The 17314-nt window shown below is 36.9% G+C and overlaps 1 protein-coding gene across 5 annotated transcripts in view; it reads right to left on the bottom strand.

Annotated features, from left to right (window-relative positions):
* The window catches only part of SLC25A12 (solute carrier family 25 member 12), a 167860-nt gene that overhangs the window by 18491 nt on the left and 132055 nt on the right, over positions 1 to 17314 (bottom strand). For all 5 annotated transcript variants that reach the window (XM_070422756.1, XM_070422758.1, XM_070422757.1 and 2 more), the window contains 6 exons: positions 17031 to 17124; positions 15150 to 15234; positions 8090 to 8171; positions 6629 to 6787; positions 3260 to 3312; positions 2928 to 3008 (listed from right to left, as the gene is read on the bottom strand). In XM_070422756.1, the coding sequence (XP_070278857.1) occupies positions 2928 to 3008; positions 3260 to 3312; positions 6629 to 6787; positions 8090 to 8171; positions 15150 to 15234; positions 17031 to 17124 (554 nt within the window). The remainder of the gene's footprint in view (positions 1 to 2927; positions 3009 to 3259; positions 3313 to 6628; positions 6788 to 8089; positions 8172 to 15149; positions 15235 to 17030; positions 17125 to 17314) is intronic.

The raw sequence follows: 17314 nt of genomic DNA, 5'->3' as shown, positions 1-17314 counted from the left end.
GTTAGCACATCTAAATTATGATAAATTCTGAACTAGTAAGTTTTCCTTGGGAAGTTTTTGTTTGTTTGTTTTTATTTTCTTTATTGATTAAGGTATTATATATGTGTCCTTATCCCCTCTTTGCCACCCCACCCCCCACTCATGCCTTCACCCCCCAGTGTCTGTGTCCATTGGTTATGCTTATATGAATGCATACAAGTTCTTTGATCTCTCCCCCTTATCCCCACCCTCTCCTACCTTCCCTCTGTGTTTGACAGTCTCTTGGGAAGGTTCTGATATAGACATAAAACAAGAGTTTAATGTTCACAATTTAAAAATGCGCACTCTGTTTATACTCCTGTTCCCAAAGGTTATATTGTATTTCTAGAGTGAGAAGTTCCATTGTGACTCCCTGCTGACCTCAGAAATGGAGAGTAGCTTTCATTTGCAATCAGAAAGAGTGAACAAAACTTCCATCTGGCTTAAAAAGGAATGTTTGTGTGTGAGCATGCGTGTACATACACACATACACATGCACACAAGCATGCATGTATATAGAAACATTAGAAGGAAATATACCAAAATGTTGTCAATAATTAAACTGTCATTTGGTAATATCTCTGGTCAAGGCAAAAGACCCTAAAAAATTAAGGTTAAAAAAATCTATATATACAAAAGCCTAAATGACCGTCACGACTGAATGACCGGTCAACCAGTCGCTATGACGCACACTGACTACCAGAGGGCAGATGCTCAACTGGTGGTCAGTGTGCTCCCACAGCCAACCTCCCGTGGCCGGCTGGCGGCGGCGTCTGTTCCTTCTGTGCCCAGTCCAGCGACCGTTGCCTTCTCTCCCGACTCCACTGGGACGGGGAACCGGGGGTGGGTGGTGGCGGATGCAACCCCTTTCCCAAGGTGGCTGAGGGCTGGCTCCCTCCTTGGGGTCTGCAGCCAACCTGCTGCACCCTGTCCCTCCCCCCTGGCCAGCAGGCCCTGATTGGCCCATGGTCCCTCCCCCTGTTCTTCTCCCCTGGCCGGCAGGCCCAAATTGGCCCGGCCCTGATCAGCCCTGATCACCAGCTAGACCTAGGGACCCCACCTGTGCATGAATTCGTGTACCAGGTCTCTAGTGGTATATAAGATCAAAGACCTAAATGTGAGAGCTAAAACTATAACTCTTAGAAGAAAACAGAGGTATAAATCGTCATGACCTTAGATTAGGCAATGATTTCTTAAATATAACATCAAAAGCTCAAATAACAAAAGAAAATATAAATTGTACTTTAAAAAAATCAAAGTCCAATTCTTCAAAGGACACAGTCAAGAAAGTACAAAAATATTTGCAAAAAAAATCTGATCTGAGACTCAATATATAAAGAAATCTTATAACTCAATAATAAAAGACAACCCAACTAAAAATGGACAAAGAGCCCTATCTGGTTTGGCTAAGTGGTTAGAACATTGGCCCGAGGACTGAAGGGTCTTGGGTTTAATTCTGATCAAGGGCATGTACCTCAGTTGCAAGCTCGACCTTCGGTCCAGATTGGGGCACAAGCAGGAGGCAATCAATCGATATGTCTCTCTCACATAAATGTTTCTCTCTCTGTCTCTTCCCTTTCCTTCTACTCTCGCTAAAAATCAATGGGGGAAAAAAAATCCTCAGATGAGGATTAACAAAAAAAAATGTGGAAAAAAATTCTACATACATTTCTCCAAAGAAAATAGACAAATGCAGATAGATAAATGCCATATGCATGAAAAGATGTTCAACATGGGCATGCATGCAGGTGTGTGTGCACACACACTAAGCCACCTCTTCCATAAGAACTTTGGTTACAGAAAGGTGAGGACCCACATATGAGCCAGGCTGATAAATCTCATCAAGGGGAATCCAGAGCAGCCTCTCTCTGACCCTCAGGGCATCTTCTCTGAATTAAAAACTACAAAGGTCAGTGACCTCATCACCTCAGGTTCCACATGCAAATGAGGAGGGTTTAGCTAAGATTTTCAGCTAATTCAACTAAAAGTTATTAAGGTTTTCAGGGACAAAATGGACTAAGTATGTCTTAAACAAATCGCATAATGTATTGCCAAATATGAAATGAACACCACAAATAAAATTAGTTTAGCTGCATACTTAGATTTGAGAATTGGTCTAAATCCAATGTCACACTCCCACTTTAGATAGAAGCCTTTGTGCTCTCTCTAAGTAAATATAATCTGAACTGCTGCATTCAGAACTGTCCACAGCCTCAACATAGTTATGGTTGTTTGCTGTATCCCCTGGTCCCTAAAGAACAATTATAAGTATACTACAGTGGCTTCTTCAGTCCTTCACCTAAATATAAAGGCCCAATTAATCCATCATCTCATACTTACAGTAACAGTCAATATAAATGTATGGTAACTCTCTCCATTACTACTATTTACTGTGATATTTAAGAAGAATAAGACTTAGAACTTAGAAAAGTGTGGAAGGTAATGTTTCAGGAGCTTTTAAGAAACTGAGCTGATAAAACACTACCTGTTTTCTGCACTCAAAACCAGTTAGACCAGTGATGGCGAACCTTTTGAGCTCGGCGTGTCTGCATTTTGAAAAACCCTAACTTAACTCTGGTGCCGTGTCACATATAGAAATTTTTTGATATTTGCAACCATAGTAAAACAAAGACTTATATTTTTGATATTTATTTTACATTTACGCCATTTAACAAAGAAAAATCAACCAAAAAATGAGTTCGAGTGTCACCTCTGACATGCATGTAATAGGTTCGCCATCACTGAGTTAGACTATGCAATGAAATTTAAAAGTCATCCCATATGATCACTGAGAAAATCTGCTTAGAATCCCTTAAGTTAGAGGCAATGTCACTCAGATATTCTATCTAATGTGCAAGAAAGTTAAAGGAACATATTTGCCATGAAAAATGTCTAGTATTAATACGTACACAACCTCCAGCAAGGATTTCTGCAAAAAGTGGAATGGAACCATCTCTTTTGGTGAATTTGTCCCGAACAAAATCATTAACCTAATTAGAAAGAGAACATCGGTTAATCAGAGTTAATATCCGTTAACCATAATTTCCTCTACTAATATGTTATTGGTTTTACAAATCAACAAAATATTTGTCTCATAAGATGAAAAATTATCAAATGTCTACATATAAATTTAAAATTTTACAAATGCCTTGATAGTGTGTCAGTCTCAGCAGTATCAGTTTTCATTTTGGCTTAATGATAATCTAAACAGACAATATAAATTTAATGGAAAAAAACTTACAGTCAGTTTAATGGCCTTTTCTGGAGCAACCCCTATAAGTTGTGGTATCAGGCCTGAGTAAATGGAGAGAATTGTTAGTAATATAGATGTACTAGACATGAATAAACAAGCCCAAAAAGAAATGGTTTCCTCCATGTTACTTACCCATAGAACATTTCAGGGTTTTTAATAAAATGGGGAAAATGGATTATCCTAAAAACTCTGTGTACATATGTAATAATTATTTATGTCAAATATAATGTTATGCTTTCTTGAAGCTGTAAATCCTTCTCTTAAGCATGCTTCCTTTAAAGCCTAGTTATCTAACACCTCCCAAAAAGCGTATGAGGAAGGAATGGAGCCTCTGGATCTTCTCTATGCTGGAACATTGCCAACAACAACGTAACAAAATCCCCTCCCTTTACAACCAACAGCATACAAACACAGACATTTTAGAGAAGCCAATGTTGTATGCTTGGAAAAGCTCTGCAAAGCTGTTAAGTAGACCCAGATTTTGCCACAAATGATGCTATCTATGGGATAGCATACAGTGGCTTGGTCATTATAGAACACCAACTCCCATAATTTTCTCTTTAGAGAAACCTAGAATTCAGTACTCATTTATTTAAAGGGAAGCCAAAACTGCACAGAAAAACAGTTTTATGTATCATTTAATCGGTATCTTCTACAAACAAAAACACATGCCTACTGTATTCTTATTTACTAATATATGTCAAACTTAAGACATTTCAAAAGAATCCTTTTAAAACAAAGGAAATTATTATTCTTAGAAAGTTAAATTTCCCAGGCTGGCTGCAAACTGGAAAAGAAAAAAATACATCAACAATTCAACATCTGTAGATATTCATAGGGCTCAGCTTTCCAAAGCACACAGATTACCCAAATTGATAGCATACATTTTTTGCAAACATTTTTAAAGATGCTAACAATAAACATTTTATATCCTTTAAATCACCCAGCCAAGGGGTAGTTATGTATGTGTTTGCATGCTCACTGCTGATCTTAAGCCTACTTTGAGGACACTGCTGAGTGATTTTCTATGAGTTGAGAGCCAGCAAGTAATCATACATATGGCTACTGTCAGTCAAACTGAATTATCAATGACAAACACAAATCTGCACACACCTTTAATGGATTGCAGACTGATTTAAAAGAATAAATCAGCAGATGGCAGTCTTAACTTTCTAACCCTCATGATTACCAGGCCCTATTTCTCTTAGTCTGACTCCCATACAACTATGTCAGCATGTGTATTTGTTTTACAACTAGCCTCAATAAGGCTCATGGAATTTTAATAAAGTACTGATTTATGTCATTTTATCATTGTTGCCTGCAATGAAATGTAGGCTTATCTGTCAACAATTTTGTCAATCATCTGACAGAATAATGGACCAGTTCTAAGCAATATATGACAATCTCAATAATCATAGTGTTCACATACAGGATTCCTACAATCTTCTCCCTAATACAAGACTCTCTCATTTAAAGGACTGATTTTATCAGCTCGCATCCTGAATAAAACTAACAACTCCCCCTCCTCCTCCCCCACACACAACTTGCTATATCTGACTCATTTAATTAACATGACATCTCTCACAAATGAAATCTTCGGTAAGCATCCATCCATTGAGAAGGCTAAACTGTTAGTATATATCTAGGTTCCTTTAAATCAGTGGTTCTCAACCTTCTGGCCCTTTAAATACAGTTCCTCATGTTGTGACCCAACCATAAAATTATTTTCGTTGCTACTCCATAACTGCAATGTTGCTACTGTTATGAATCATAATGTAAATATCTGATATGCAGGATGGTCTTAGGCGACCCCTGTGAAAGGGTCGTTCGACCGCCAAAGGGGTCGCGACCCACAGGTTGAGAACCGCTGCTTTAAATACAGGACATTCTCTTTTTAAGTATACCAAGGAAGAAGAAAGGTCATTATTCAACAAAAAAAGATTGAAAATGTCAAAGAAAGAAAACAACTTAAATACCATTCAATCCTCAGATTCTCTGTTAAATAATATGTAGGGGTGCAGGGTTTAATACCGTTTAAAACAAGCATTCGTATGCACAGATCTGGATTCCAGACAATGCACAAGTCTTCCACAGAATACTTGCTATACATCGAGAATTTAGAGAGGCTAGAGGTTTGAATATTTGAGCAAAATTAATTGCACTCCTTCTCAGGAGCAGGGTATTTGAGCCTAGTTTTCAGAACACTCTCTTATTCAGAACACTCTCTTATAATGCCAAAAAGGAACATCTTCATGACCCTCTCTTTCACACATAGTAAGTGTATCAGAGTTAGATTTTTCACTGAAAGTCTGTACATGATGCTAATCAGAGGTGTTTTTCTCCTGTCCATGAACATAACGCTTTGTTTGGCCTGGCCTTTCTTTCCAAGGAAGAGGTTCTAAGCCAAACAGTTCAACAGAGCTCAGAATGAGCTAGGGATTAATGAGACTGTGTGTGCAAACAAACAAGTACAGTAAATTACATAAATGCCCTGGATTTAGGCATGTAGAGTGTATTTTCAAAGAATTCCAAGTGGCGCCCAAAGGGATTAAAAAATTAATCTCCTTCCCAAAGGAAACCTTAAATTCTAATGTGAAAACATGTACATGAAAGTCGTTCCCTCTCCAAAGAGAACAAGTTCTTACAAAGCCGACGGGGTGAAGAGAATTCTGCATGGGGCTGCTGCCTCTAGGCCAACAGCGCCGTGCTCGGCCTCGAGGTGATAGTAACGTTTCCTGCAAAAGAAAATCTCTCTGCTTTCACTCAGTGCTTCTGAACTATGGGGAGGAAAGGAACAGAAATGAGACTTGGAGCCAAAAGGTTTTCTTTTCTTCTTTGTTAAACTTCAGATGACTCAGTGAAAAAGACTTATGAATGGTCTCCGTGGAGGAGACAAAACATTTGATATTTCTTTCAGTTGAAACAAGTGGATAGATGGTAAACTTACCTCCAGGTGGCAGCCTGGCTTCTACTTCAGAGAAGAGGCGTATTTCTCCTCTCTCACTCTTTGAGAAAAAAAGCTCTCTATTTCTTAGCCGTCACCACTGTATTCCACCTGCAGACATGTGCCTTAGTTTGTAAAGCACAGTGACCACAGACCCATGATAGGACAAACACAGGATTTGGATTCCGAGAAATAGAAATAGCAGGAAGAAGAAATGAAGACCTTGTTTGCAGACTACTATTGCTAGTTACCAACAAAACTGTAAAAGGAGAAATGAGCAATGGGGATTCAAAAAGAGAAAAACAGCTCTAGTCTGACTGGGCAGGCTACACATTGGTTTTCATAACAAGTGAGTTAAAACCTGCTTCTGGTGAGATAAAAATCACCAACTTCTGCAGCTGAGATTTGCTTACCCCGGTAGAGTCCAAAGAAGCCCTCATAACGCAAGACTTTCTTAAAACAGTCGAAGCTGTTTTTGTACATCAGCTCTCCCACCACAGAGCCAGTGCCACGCTGGTTTTGCATGCGGGTCTTCACCAGATCTATAGGATATACTGCAGTGGCTCCTACAGCTACAAATAAAACAATTTTGAGGCTTAAAAGAGAGCACAATTAAGTGGGGAATCTATAAGGACAACAAATTTCATCTCAAAGGACTAGAAAATAAAACAGTATCTTTCTCACAAGAGACTTCGTTATTCTTCCTCCCATACACAGCTGAACCACACAGGCTGGCAACCACTGGATCCATACATACAGTTGCTTCAGAGAACAACTACAGTGGATTTTCAAGTCATCACCAACATTAGACAATCAACACTCAATTTTCTATAACATTAAACTATTATATGTAACATTTTTTAAAAACAACGTATTTCTTGATATTTCCCATTAAATGCTTAAATATACCAGTTATTCCTTAAAATGACTATATATGTACATGTAAGTGACTATAACTTAAAATTTTAGTTTGCTAAAGCATTTTGGTATATTAAACTTAGTTACAATCATAATACTGAAACCAAATCTCAATATAATCCTACCCCTACATACAAAATTTGTTAAAAAAACAACAAAAAACCAGGCTTTAGATTTCTCACAGACTAAAAAATGTATAACATGAACTAGAGCATTATATTTTTCAATTGTTGAAAACCGAAACATGCTTTGCAACTTCTAAAACTGAGACTGAAAAGAAAAAATAATAGTTTCATCAATTCAGGCTTGTTTTGAAAAATCGTAAGTATTTTAATCACACCTGATATGTTCTTATCATCAAAGCAATTTTAGATTCTACACTATTTCTATGCAGAGATTTAAGCAGAAAGAAAAAAGAAACAACACAAAAAAAGTCTTGAATTTTGCCCAGGAACAGGGAGGAGAGGTTCATTTTAGTAAATAAGCTACAAGTCCAGATATTCTTCAACTAGTAAAAGGGAAGAGGAAAAGAATACAAGTAGAGAAACAAAAGTGAATCACTTTGAGAGGTTGTTTTATTTCATAAGGTTCTGGGATTTGTACCCCCAAATCTTGATTTCCTACCTGCCCTCACCCCCAACACCATAAACATAGTCTTATTCTCCATTGCTTTGTACTGGCTTTAACCAGTATAATTAAAGTGAGTGCAGTACTGCAGCCAAGACTTTCACATTATGACAGAGGTTTTGTCCTAAAGACAGACTGGAGCCAGAGGGGCTATGGCCATGCTATGACAAGTCCTCTGATCAGAGGTAAAAAAATAAAAAATGCTTCAGAAAGCCCTGCAGCCGTGACCCACGGGAACAATGAACTGCACTTTTGCTGATCTGTCCCGGTCTAGTGAGATAATATTACATGATCACAAGCTTGAAACAGCACACAGACACATCACTCACCTCCAGCAACTGAGCCCAGAGTGAATCTGTAAGCAGACTCGGCAATCTGGAGCCAGACAGACCTGCCTAAACCATGAGATTGCTGTGGGGTAAAGGAAAACATGTAAAAAAAAATGGAAAAACATACAGCAAACCAAAAAAGCTACAATAGCTATTTTAAGATTTTAAAATGAATACCTGTATTATTGGCATTGAAAAACCATATCCGGCCAAAGAGACACCGTTGCTTTCCCCCATTTTTTTACAAACCTATTAATGCCTCATTTATCTGCTGCTATTGGGAAATACACTATCATTTTACTGAAGTGAATAAATATTTCAAGTATAACATTTTCCCCCCTTCTTTACATTAACCAAGTTAAAATTTTAAACCTTTCTAAAATGTACAAAAACTATCTTGATTCATAGACCAGAGACTATTGATCATAATCTACCATCTCTAATGACTGGAGGTTATCATATTCATATGTCCATCACTTACTGCATTAAGATCTGACACAGCTGTCTGTGCTATCCTCCCATGCCTGACAGCTATTACCTCTTCTACCAACAGCCTCCTAGTTTGATTTTGCCACCTCTCATCTGTTAGGGCTGGAGAAATCACATAATTAGGATTGTTAGGATTTTATGCAAAGCAATGTCAAGGACTTCTCTTTTGGGATAAAGTGAAAACCTTTAATAACTACTATTTCTAGAGTCAGAGTCTTATTTCTGGCTTTGCAGCTCAACCACTGAGGCTACCGCTAGCTAAGTGTAGTATTTCTGACCTCAGCTATTGAGCATTTGCTCTCCTAGATCTCTGTATTCCCCAACTGCATAAAGAAAATACCTAAGGGGCTTTAAAAAAAAATAAATCCCTGGGGCCTGGGGTTTATATATTTTTAAAAGGTTTCAAATTATTCTGCTATGTAGCCAGGTTGAGAACCACTGTCCTAGCCACATTTACAGTTCTAACGTAAAATCTACGATGATAATAAAGCAAAGGAGGAAATCCTGTTGTGATTCAGAATGCTATTTCATTGATATCCTACAGCATAAAGAATCTGAAATAAGTTGCCTATATTAGTGTATCAGTCTTGTTCTTTAATGTTTTCATTATGAAATAGCAGGTATTGAACAGTCTGAAATGAAAGAATAAAATACTTGCTTTATTATAAAGAAAATGAAAAATATTAACTTGAAATGAGGTTTTTAAAACAGCATAATAAAAAAAGTTTAGATACTCTTATTAGAATAATTTAATGGAGAGGGAATCCATGCCTAAAATCTAGAAGGAAAAGGGTAAACTAGTCTACTCTGATTTGTTTTCATCTGTACAATCTCTGAATACGCTTCAGTTCATTTTTTTATATGTTGACTAAACACAGTGAGGCTAACCTGTTATTTCTTGTTGTTTTTTAAAAATATATTTTTATTGACTTCAGAGAGAAGGGAAAGGGAGAAAGAGATAAAAATATCAATGATGAAAGAGAATCACTGATAAGCTGCCTCCTGCACACCCCCTATTGGGGATGGAGCTCACAACTAAGGCATGTGCCCTGACTGGGAATTGAACTGTGACCTCCTGGTTCATAGGTCGACACTCAACCACTGAGCCACATGGGCCAGGCTAACCAGTTATTTCTAATACTCTGTTTCAAAGACAAAATAGTTGAAAACAAATGCAGTCTGTATCTTCAAGGTAAAGATGATGTTTGCTATCACATTGCTTGAAGAAATTTAAGTAATAACATTTTGACTTAAATTTTATAATATTTTAAAATCAATGTGGTTGTTATGCTACTTATTAAACACACAGCATATGTTTTTAACTTCTAAAAACATGCACATAAAACTTTTTCCCAAAGTTAGAATTTCTCAATAACAAAACTGGGTGAAAATAAACCTCATTCTCACATAGTATGAATTATTTTCAATCATGTCTCCTCTCAACAGAATATGTTGAATTAAAACTCATAGAATAAAAGGGCTATAATCGCAAATAAGAGACAAGTAACCACTAATTCCCTTTTTCATATAAAAGGTTTGTCCTGTGTTCAAGCACATATGTTTTCTTTATACTCTCTTCCTTTAAAGAATGTTTATAAGCCCTACAAAATCCTATGAAAACTGAAGGATTATACTATGCTTTAATTCTTAGCTAAAAACATCTCTAACTATGAATGCCCAAATGCCTTTTGAAAAAAATGTTGCCTCCGCCCTTATTAAATAGCACTTAAAAAAAAAAAAAAGCACTATATGGTTACTAAGCTTTCTTTTTTGGGCTCAGCTATCACTATAACTTACGGTTCACTTTTATTCAGGTATGTAAATTAATGTAATTAATGCTATGGATTTCACATCATGAATATTCATAAGTAGAATGCTACTATAGCTGTCATCCCTATTAATGACTGTGTACGGAATTTTTAGCATTTAGGCTGAAAGAAAATACTCAGCACTAAGAAGATTGCCTACCGTGAGCAAATGGGCCAAAGGAAAAGATGCTCTTTCCCTTAAGGTTATGATTATGACCTTGAAGGTGATATTTAACAAGATGGTTTTTCAAAGCAAAATAAAAGTGGGACATCTTTTAAAAAAAGAGAGCATCTTAAATGATTTTTAATTTGCTCCCTAAGTATATGCATATGATTAAAAGTGACTAGAGATCTCATTTGGAGAAGAGAGGGTTCTTTTGCTTTTGTTGTTATATGTATTCTCATCCTATAAATGAGAATTGGATAAGACAAGATCATGTCAGTTAACAAGTCAAGCAACCTGCCCAAACCAAGCCGCTTCATGTAGTGTGCCAGTCCAATAAAGAGAACTGCCTCTTCCACATGGCACACTATTAATGGATAGGAGAAAAGGAAGAAAAAGCTGACGTCTTTTTCCCCCATCAATTAAAATTTTTTTAATTGTAACATAAAATTTCAGCCAACACACACAAAAAATTTTTAAGTAAAACAATCTAGGCAATAAAGAAGAAAATGTAAAGATACAATTCTTCCTCACTTCCTATCCCCTTCCACCTAGGAAAAGAAAGTAAATGAAGGTGGATGAAGGAATTATGTCACACACACACACACACACACACTTGAGCCCAACTTGGAGTGTGCTCAGATAGGCTTCTTATAGTCAACAACAGTAACAACCACAGCAATAATGGCAATTAACATTTATTGCTTGCTTAGTAGGTGCCAGGCCTAATGTAAGTACATTATCTCATATAATTCTCACAATGACCTTATCAGATGAATACTACTCTCTTTATTTAATGAGGAAGCTGAGAAAGAATGTCACATAATCAGTGCCCCAGTTCTTTTTTTTTTAAAATATATTTTATTGATTTTTTACAGAGAGGAAGGGAGAGAGAGAGATAGTTAGAAACATCGATGAGAGAGAAACATCGATCAGCTGCTTCCTGCACATTTCCCACTGGGGATGTGCCCGCAACCCAGGTACATGCCCTTGACCGGAATCGAACCTGGGACCCTTCAGTCCGCAGGCCGACGCTCTATCCACTGAGCCAAACCAGTTTCGGCAGTGCCCCAGTTCTTAACCTCTGCCTCTTAACTTTCCTTCTGTTTCTGAATTCACAGATTCTATGTCATGCACTTGTGTTTTAATAACCACTTTCATAGGTTGAGATAACAACAGAATTTGCCATCCCTCCTATTTTATTTTTATTGATTTCAGAGAGGAAAGGAGAAGTAGAGAAAGACAGAAATATCAATGAAGAGAGAGAATCATTGTTCGGCTGCCTCCTGCATGCTTCTTCCTTCTGGGGATCGAGCCTGCAACTCCGGCAGGGAATCGAACTGTGACCTACGGTTCATAGGTTGATGCTCAACCACTGAACCACACTGGCCAGGCCCTTTCCTCCTATTTTATATCTAAGTTTCAAGTAGATATCTATAGGGCAACATTCTATATATGAAATGTAAATAATTCATGTATTCGGAGGATACTGTCATTTAGAATTTAGAAAATAAAATTAAAATCGATTGATTCACACTATTTTTGCAGAATGCAGGAGTTTGACAGAATCTTGAAAATATTTGAAGGAGAAAATGAGGTCCACAGAAACATGTAGCAGATCCCAAGAATAATAAGTCCAGATTTCACAATGTATGTAAATAGGACATTAATTTTAATCCCTCTTAAATCTTCATAAATTTGTCTATAAAATTCTAAAAATTATTTATTACTTCTATTGAGTTTTATTTTTAAGAGGTGTTTTAACAATAATTCACAGGGAAAAATACATTTGAAATCTTCATTTTTTATTTCTCTATTTCTAACCCTCAGCAATAAGACTACCCAACCTAGCTGATGTGGGAGAGGGAGAACAGACAGACTCTGAGGCTCTTCCTTTGGGGACAATGCAAGAATACCCAGGAGCTCTGCCTGTTCTCAGGAGATTCCAGATCCCTGTGCCATCCTACTGGTTAGAGAAAAGGCACAGCAGGCACTCCAACACCACTCTGGCTGTCAATCAGAAACCCAGGGAAAGAGAAGGTGGCGATTTTTATCACTACCCATTTGCTAGCATCTAACAAGATCTTTGAGGCCATCACACCAGCATAAAGGCATCAGCGCTGCCCACTGAAGGCAGGCAAATCACCTTCCAATCTGTCTACAAGAAAAATTACACCAATAGCAGAATTATATCACCTTCCTAAAGACTAAGAAATTATGAAGATAAAATTAGGGTGCCAGAGATTACAAAAACAGCTTTCAGATACGACTTGGTAGGAAAATTGCTAGAGGCAAGAGAGTTAGGTAAAATGAAAAGTAAGAGCAGCAGAAAGGCTGAGAAAGGAGGAATGAGTTGGGATTTTAAAATTCATTACACTGTCTTTAATAAGCTAAATGAAATATTCCATTATTATAAATAGAGGACACCCCCAGGGAAAGCTACATTAACAGACATGTAACACTGAAAAATAGCTCCTTTTGAAATGCAATTTTTCAAACTTCAAGGAAAATTTTTATAAATGTACACTATAAAATATAAAATTAAATTCAATAAGAGCTCTTTAATTTAAATATTTCAATGTATCAACTTTTTAATAATTTTGTTAAATTTCATTATAAATCAGTGAATTGAAATAAATTAATCTATTTGTTAAAGGATCTGAGAACTTATAATGGAAATAAACTTTGACAGCAGCAGATAAGGGGTTTTTGCTACTAAAAAAGCTAAATTGCAATGGGTTACAGATATATTTTAATCTGAAGGAAGCTCTATTACACACCGAGCAAACAAAGTATTAACATAAAATGTAGAAATAAAAGTAATATTTTCAATTTACGGCGCAGAATATAAAAGTTCTTGTTTATTATGTAAAGTAGATCTGGACATTCTAATTCATTTCAGAGGCAGAATCATCATTTCATGGAGCTCAAGTAGAAGTAAGATTTTACCAAAACTCCCCAGCAGACCACACTTATAAGCCTTGATCTTTCACTAGCTCGTCGGGCTATTTCACCAGAGTGGCAGCACTAAAGAAAGGTGGACTCGGGCTCTTTTTGTGGCATGCCCATTCAACTTCTTTATTCCCTCCTTCATTGTCTTCTGTCTTCTTTGCCCCTCTCCCCATGACGTCCCTATGTCTTCTAGCCTCATAGGTCATTACAATCTCCTAAGGTATCAGGGACACAGGTCTCATGTCTGTGAGAGCAGGTAAATACCAGGAGGACAAGCAATAGCCCTCCTAACCTCACTCCCCACACAAAGCCATGTGACCATCACTACAACTGAGGCTTCCTCCAACTGCTACAGAAGTGGGAGTTTCTGCTTAAAACAAGATTTATTAAAAAAAGTTCCATTTCATTCTTCCAGGTAATATCATGGGGTTTATTTTCCTTTTAAGATAGTATTTTTGAAATCAGAAATAGGGCTATATTAACTTTATAGGACTCAGAGCTATTAATTTAATCATCCTTAATATTTTTTTTAACTTTGTTAACAATCCTACTATAGAACTTTCATTTATTGGGTCTTTTGATAAATACAAATATCCATTACCTTCATGCTATATCAGTGATGGCGAACCTTTTGAGCTCGGCATGTCAGCATTTTGAAAAACCCTAACTTAACTCTGGTGCCATGTCACATATAGAAATTTTTTGATATTTGCAACCATAGTAAAACAAAGACTTATATTTTTGATATTTATTTTATACTAGAGACCCGTTGCAGGAAGATTCCTGCAAGAATAGGGCTTCCTGTGGCTGGAGCAAAGCAGAGAAGGGAGCAAAACCTGCTGAGGCGGGCTTCGCTCCCGCTCCCAGCCACTGCGGCTGGGTTTCCCCTCCTGCTCCCAGCCGCTGTGGCTGGGTTTCCCCTCCCACCTCCCGCCTCCGCAGCCTTGGCTCCGTTCCTGTCTCCGCCACCTCTACTTTGCTCCCTTCTGTAGCGCTTCGATTCCACATTGTCTTCAGTCTTCACTCCCAGCCAGTATATGCAAATTAACCGTCATCTTAGTTGGGTTAATTTGCATAACGCCGCTCTGATTGGCTGGTGGGCGTGGCTTAAGGCATAGCAAAAGTATGGTCAATTTGCATGTTTGTCTTTTATCTTAATATTTTAAATAACTAATATTTTATCAAAAATTTAACAATCAAGGTTTTCTCTCTAGTTCATTAGTTAATTTTCCTGTGCTACTGTTGTAATCTGTAAGGTATAATATCAGTGAAAGATTTATTAGAGGAATTTCTGTATTTTGAAAACCCTATAAATATCAGTTTAATGATACAAAGTGAACTTAACACTAATCTTTAAATATGACTAGACAAATTCAGACTGCTAATTCTATGGAGAAGAAAGGCATGCCCATATATGTCTGCACTCTTATTTTCCTTACGTTAATAAGCGAAAAGACAAGCCACAAACATAAATCTAGTTACTCCATAAAAATAGGAGGGGGTCACAGTTCTATAAAGGTAATCTTTGAACTAAGTAAAATCTCTTTCTGGCAAGTTGTTTTTAAATTTCACCATTCAGAAGCTCTAGGCTGTCATATACATACAACTCCAGCATTTTTAAAGGAGATTCTATTTATGAGACACCTACCTGTCTTTGAAGTTCTGCCAGGTTGTAAGGTAAGGCCCCCTCAGCCAACGGGGCTATTCTCTCAATATCTGCCAAAGTCAAGCGCCTTCAGGCAAAAATATGAAAAAGAACTGTTAGACACCAACAAACTCCTCAAACTAAGATAATCTTTCTTCAAAAAAAGGGGGGGGGGAGGCGAGAACTATGACTTAAAAACAGTATTTCTTGCCCAGCCAGCATGGCTCAGTGGTTGAGCGTCAACCTATGAACTAGGAGATCACAGTTTGATTACTGGTCAGGGCATATGCCCAGGTTGTGGGCTCAATCCCAATGTGAGGCATGCAGGAGGTGGCCAATGATTCTCTCTCATCACTGATGTGTCTATCTCTCCCTCTTCCTTCCTCTCTGAAATCAATAAAAAAATATATTTTTTTAAATAGTATTTCTCTATTCACATAGATCATGGTGAGAAAAAAAGAACTTGCTTGGCACAACATAAAGCAAAAGATTGCAGATAAACAATATGGAGTATACAAATTTAATAAGACTTCAATGTAGATATTAAAAGTAAAGAAATAATTTCTGGCAGAAGCAAAGTATAGATGTTGACAGTTCATACATACTACATGTATTCTCTTAGTATACATACTTAATACATAGGTATCTTGAGAAAGACAAACACAAAACTGATGGTTGCCTTTAAGGAAAGGCAAAGGGTAGAAGGGAGTCTTTTTTGGAATGCTCTTTTAAACTCTTTGAATTTTGAACCATGTGAATACACTATTGATTCCAAAAAAATTTACTTAAAAATAAGTATGCTAGAAAGTCACTTCACATACAGTTTTGAGAAGCACTTTTTAAAAGCATTTTTTTTTTATCACGTAGGAGACTTAAAACCTTTGCTAAAAATTCGAATTCGAAATGAATGAGACATGGTCTGATATTTTACATCAATCACCAAAGACTGGTTGGTATATTTAGTATCACCTCTAGCTCAGCAATTCATTATGTAGCATGAAGGCAATGAATTAGCCATGTACACTCAACTTCTATTAGTCCTCAATTCTAGGATTAAAGGCCATTTTTCAGATGTTCCTACACTTAACTACTAGAGGCAACTAAAAAAAAAAATATGATCACTTAATAGATATAAGTCCCCTCTCCCACAGGTCCTGCTGGGTACCCATAGATAAGAGTTTTTCTTTTAGATTTGCATAAGACTGCAAATTAAATATTCTCCATGTATTTTGGGGATGTTTAGTCTATAAAATAGAGACATAAACGTCTGAGCTTGTCCGTGATGGTAAATATGATAATAATGTCACAGGCATATTTAAGAAAATAATACTCTCCAACACAAAATAGTACATACTGTTTATCAAAATGGCCATTCACAATGAATCCAAAATATTATAAGATTCCTGAACATGTATCTCAATTTATTAATTCAGGCAAATTTACGCAAATCTCTCAAAATTCCTAACACCTACAGAGAGTCAAGATTAAACCAATTTTTTCCAACCCTCTCTTACATCTTCTCACTTCTATCCCCTTCTCTCTCATTCTTCTTCCTTCCCCTATTTCTCTGTCATGCCCTTCAACAACCCCTTACTCCCTTCTCTTACCTCACTTTTTCCCATCTCTGCTCTCCCTTTTTCTTCCTCTCCTCTCCCTTCTCTTCCTCTCTTGTTCTCTCTCCCTTCCCCTCCCTCCATCTGCCCTTACCTTTAGCTTGTCTTCCTCTGTCTCTCCCTCATTCCATTTCTAATATCTGTCTCTCTTTCTTGAAATTTATATACTGAATAAACTATTGTTTAAATAAACTGAAAGCACACCACTGCTTCACATGTTAAAAGAACTGTCCTATTAATAAATATCATGAAGAATTATGAGAATAGTTACCCTGTAGCATTATATAAGTCTGCAAGTTGGTATAGGATATCAATTTCTAGTGGGGTGACTTGTCCATAGCGTATTGCATTCTGGGAAAACTCCTCTAGAAGAAAAAAAAATATTTTCAAACCAAAAGATTCTTAAAATGCAACAAACTTCTACCTTAACCAATTATAATCTGTAACTAAAGGCATTTTAGTATTATTTTTAAAATCTAAAACTGAATTTAAATTCCCAAATTCAACTATCCTATATAATAAAAGGCTAATATGCAAATCTACCAAATGGCAGAA

The sequence above is a fragment of the Myotis yumanensis genome, unplaced genomic scaffold (genome assembly GCF_028538775.1).
Source record: "Myotis yumanensis isolate MYYU_CA2020_CCGP unplaced genomic scaffold, mMyoYum1.0.hap1 SCAF_8, whole genome shotgun sequence".
Classification (NCBI taxonomy): Eukaryota; Metazoa; Chordata; class Mammalia; order Chiroptera; family Vespertilionidae; genus Myotis; species Myotis yumanensis.
The sequence above is the reverse complement of the archived record's forward strand: the minus strand, read 5'-3'. Positions and strand labels throughout refer to the sequence as shown.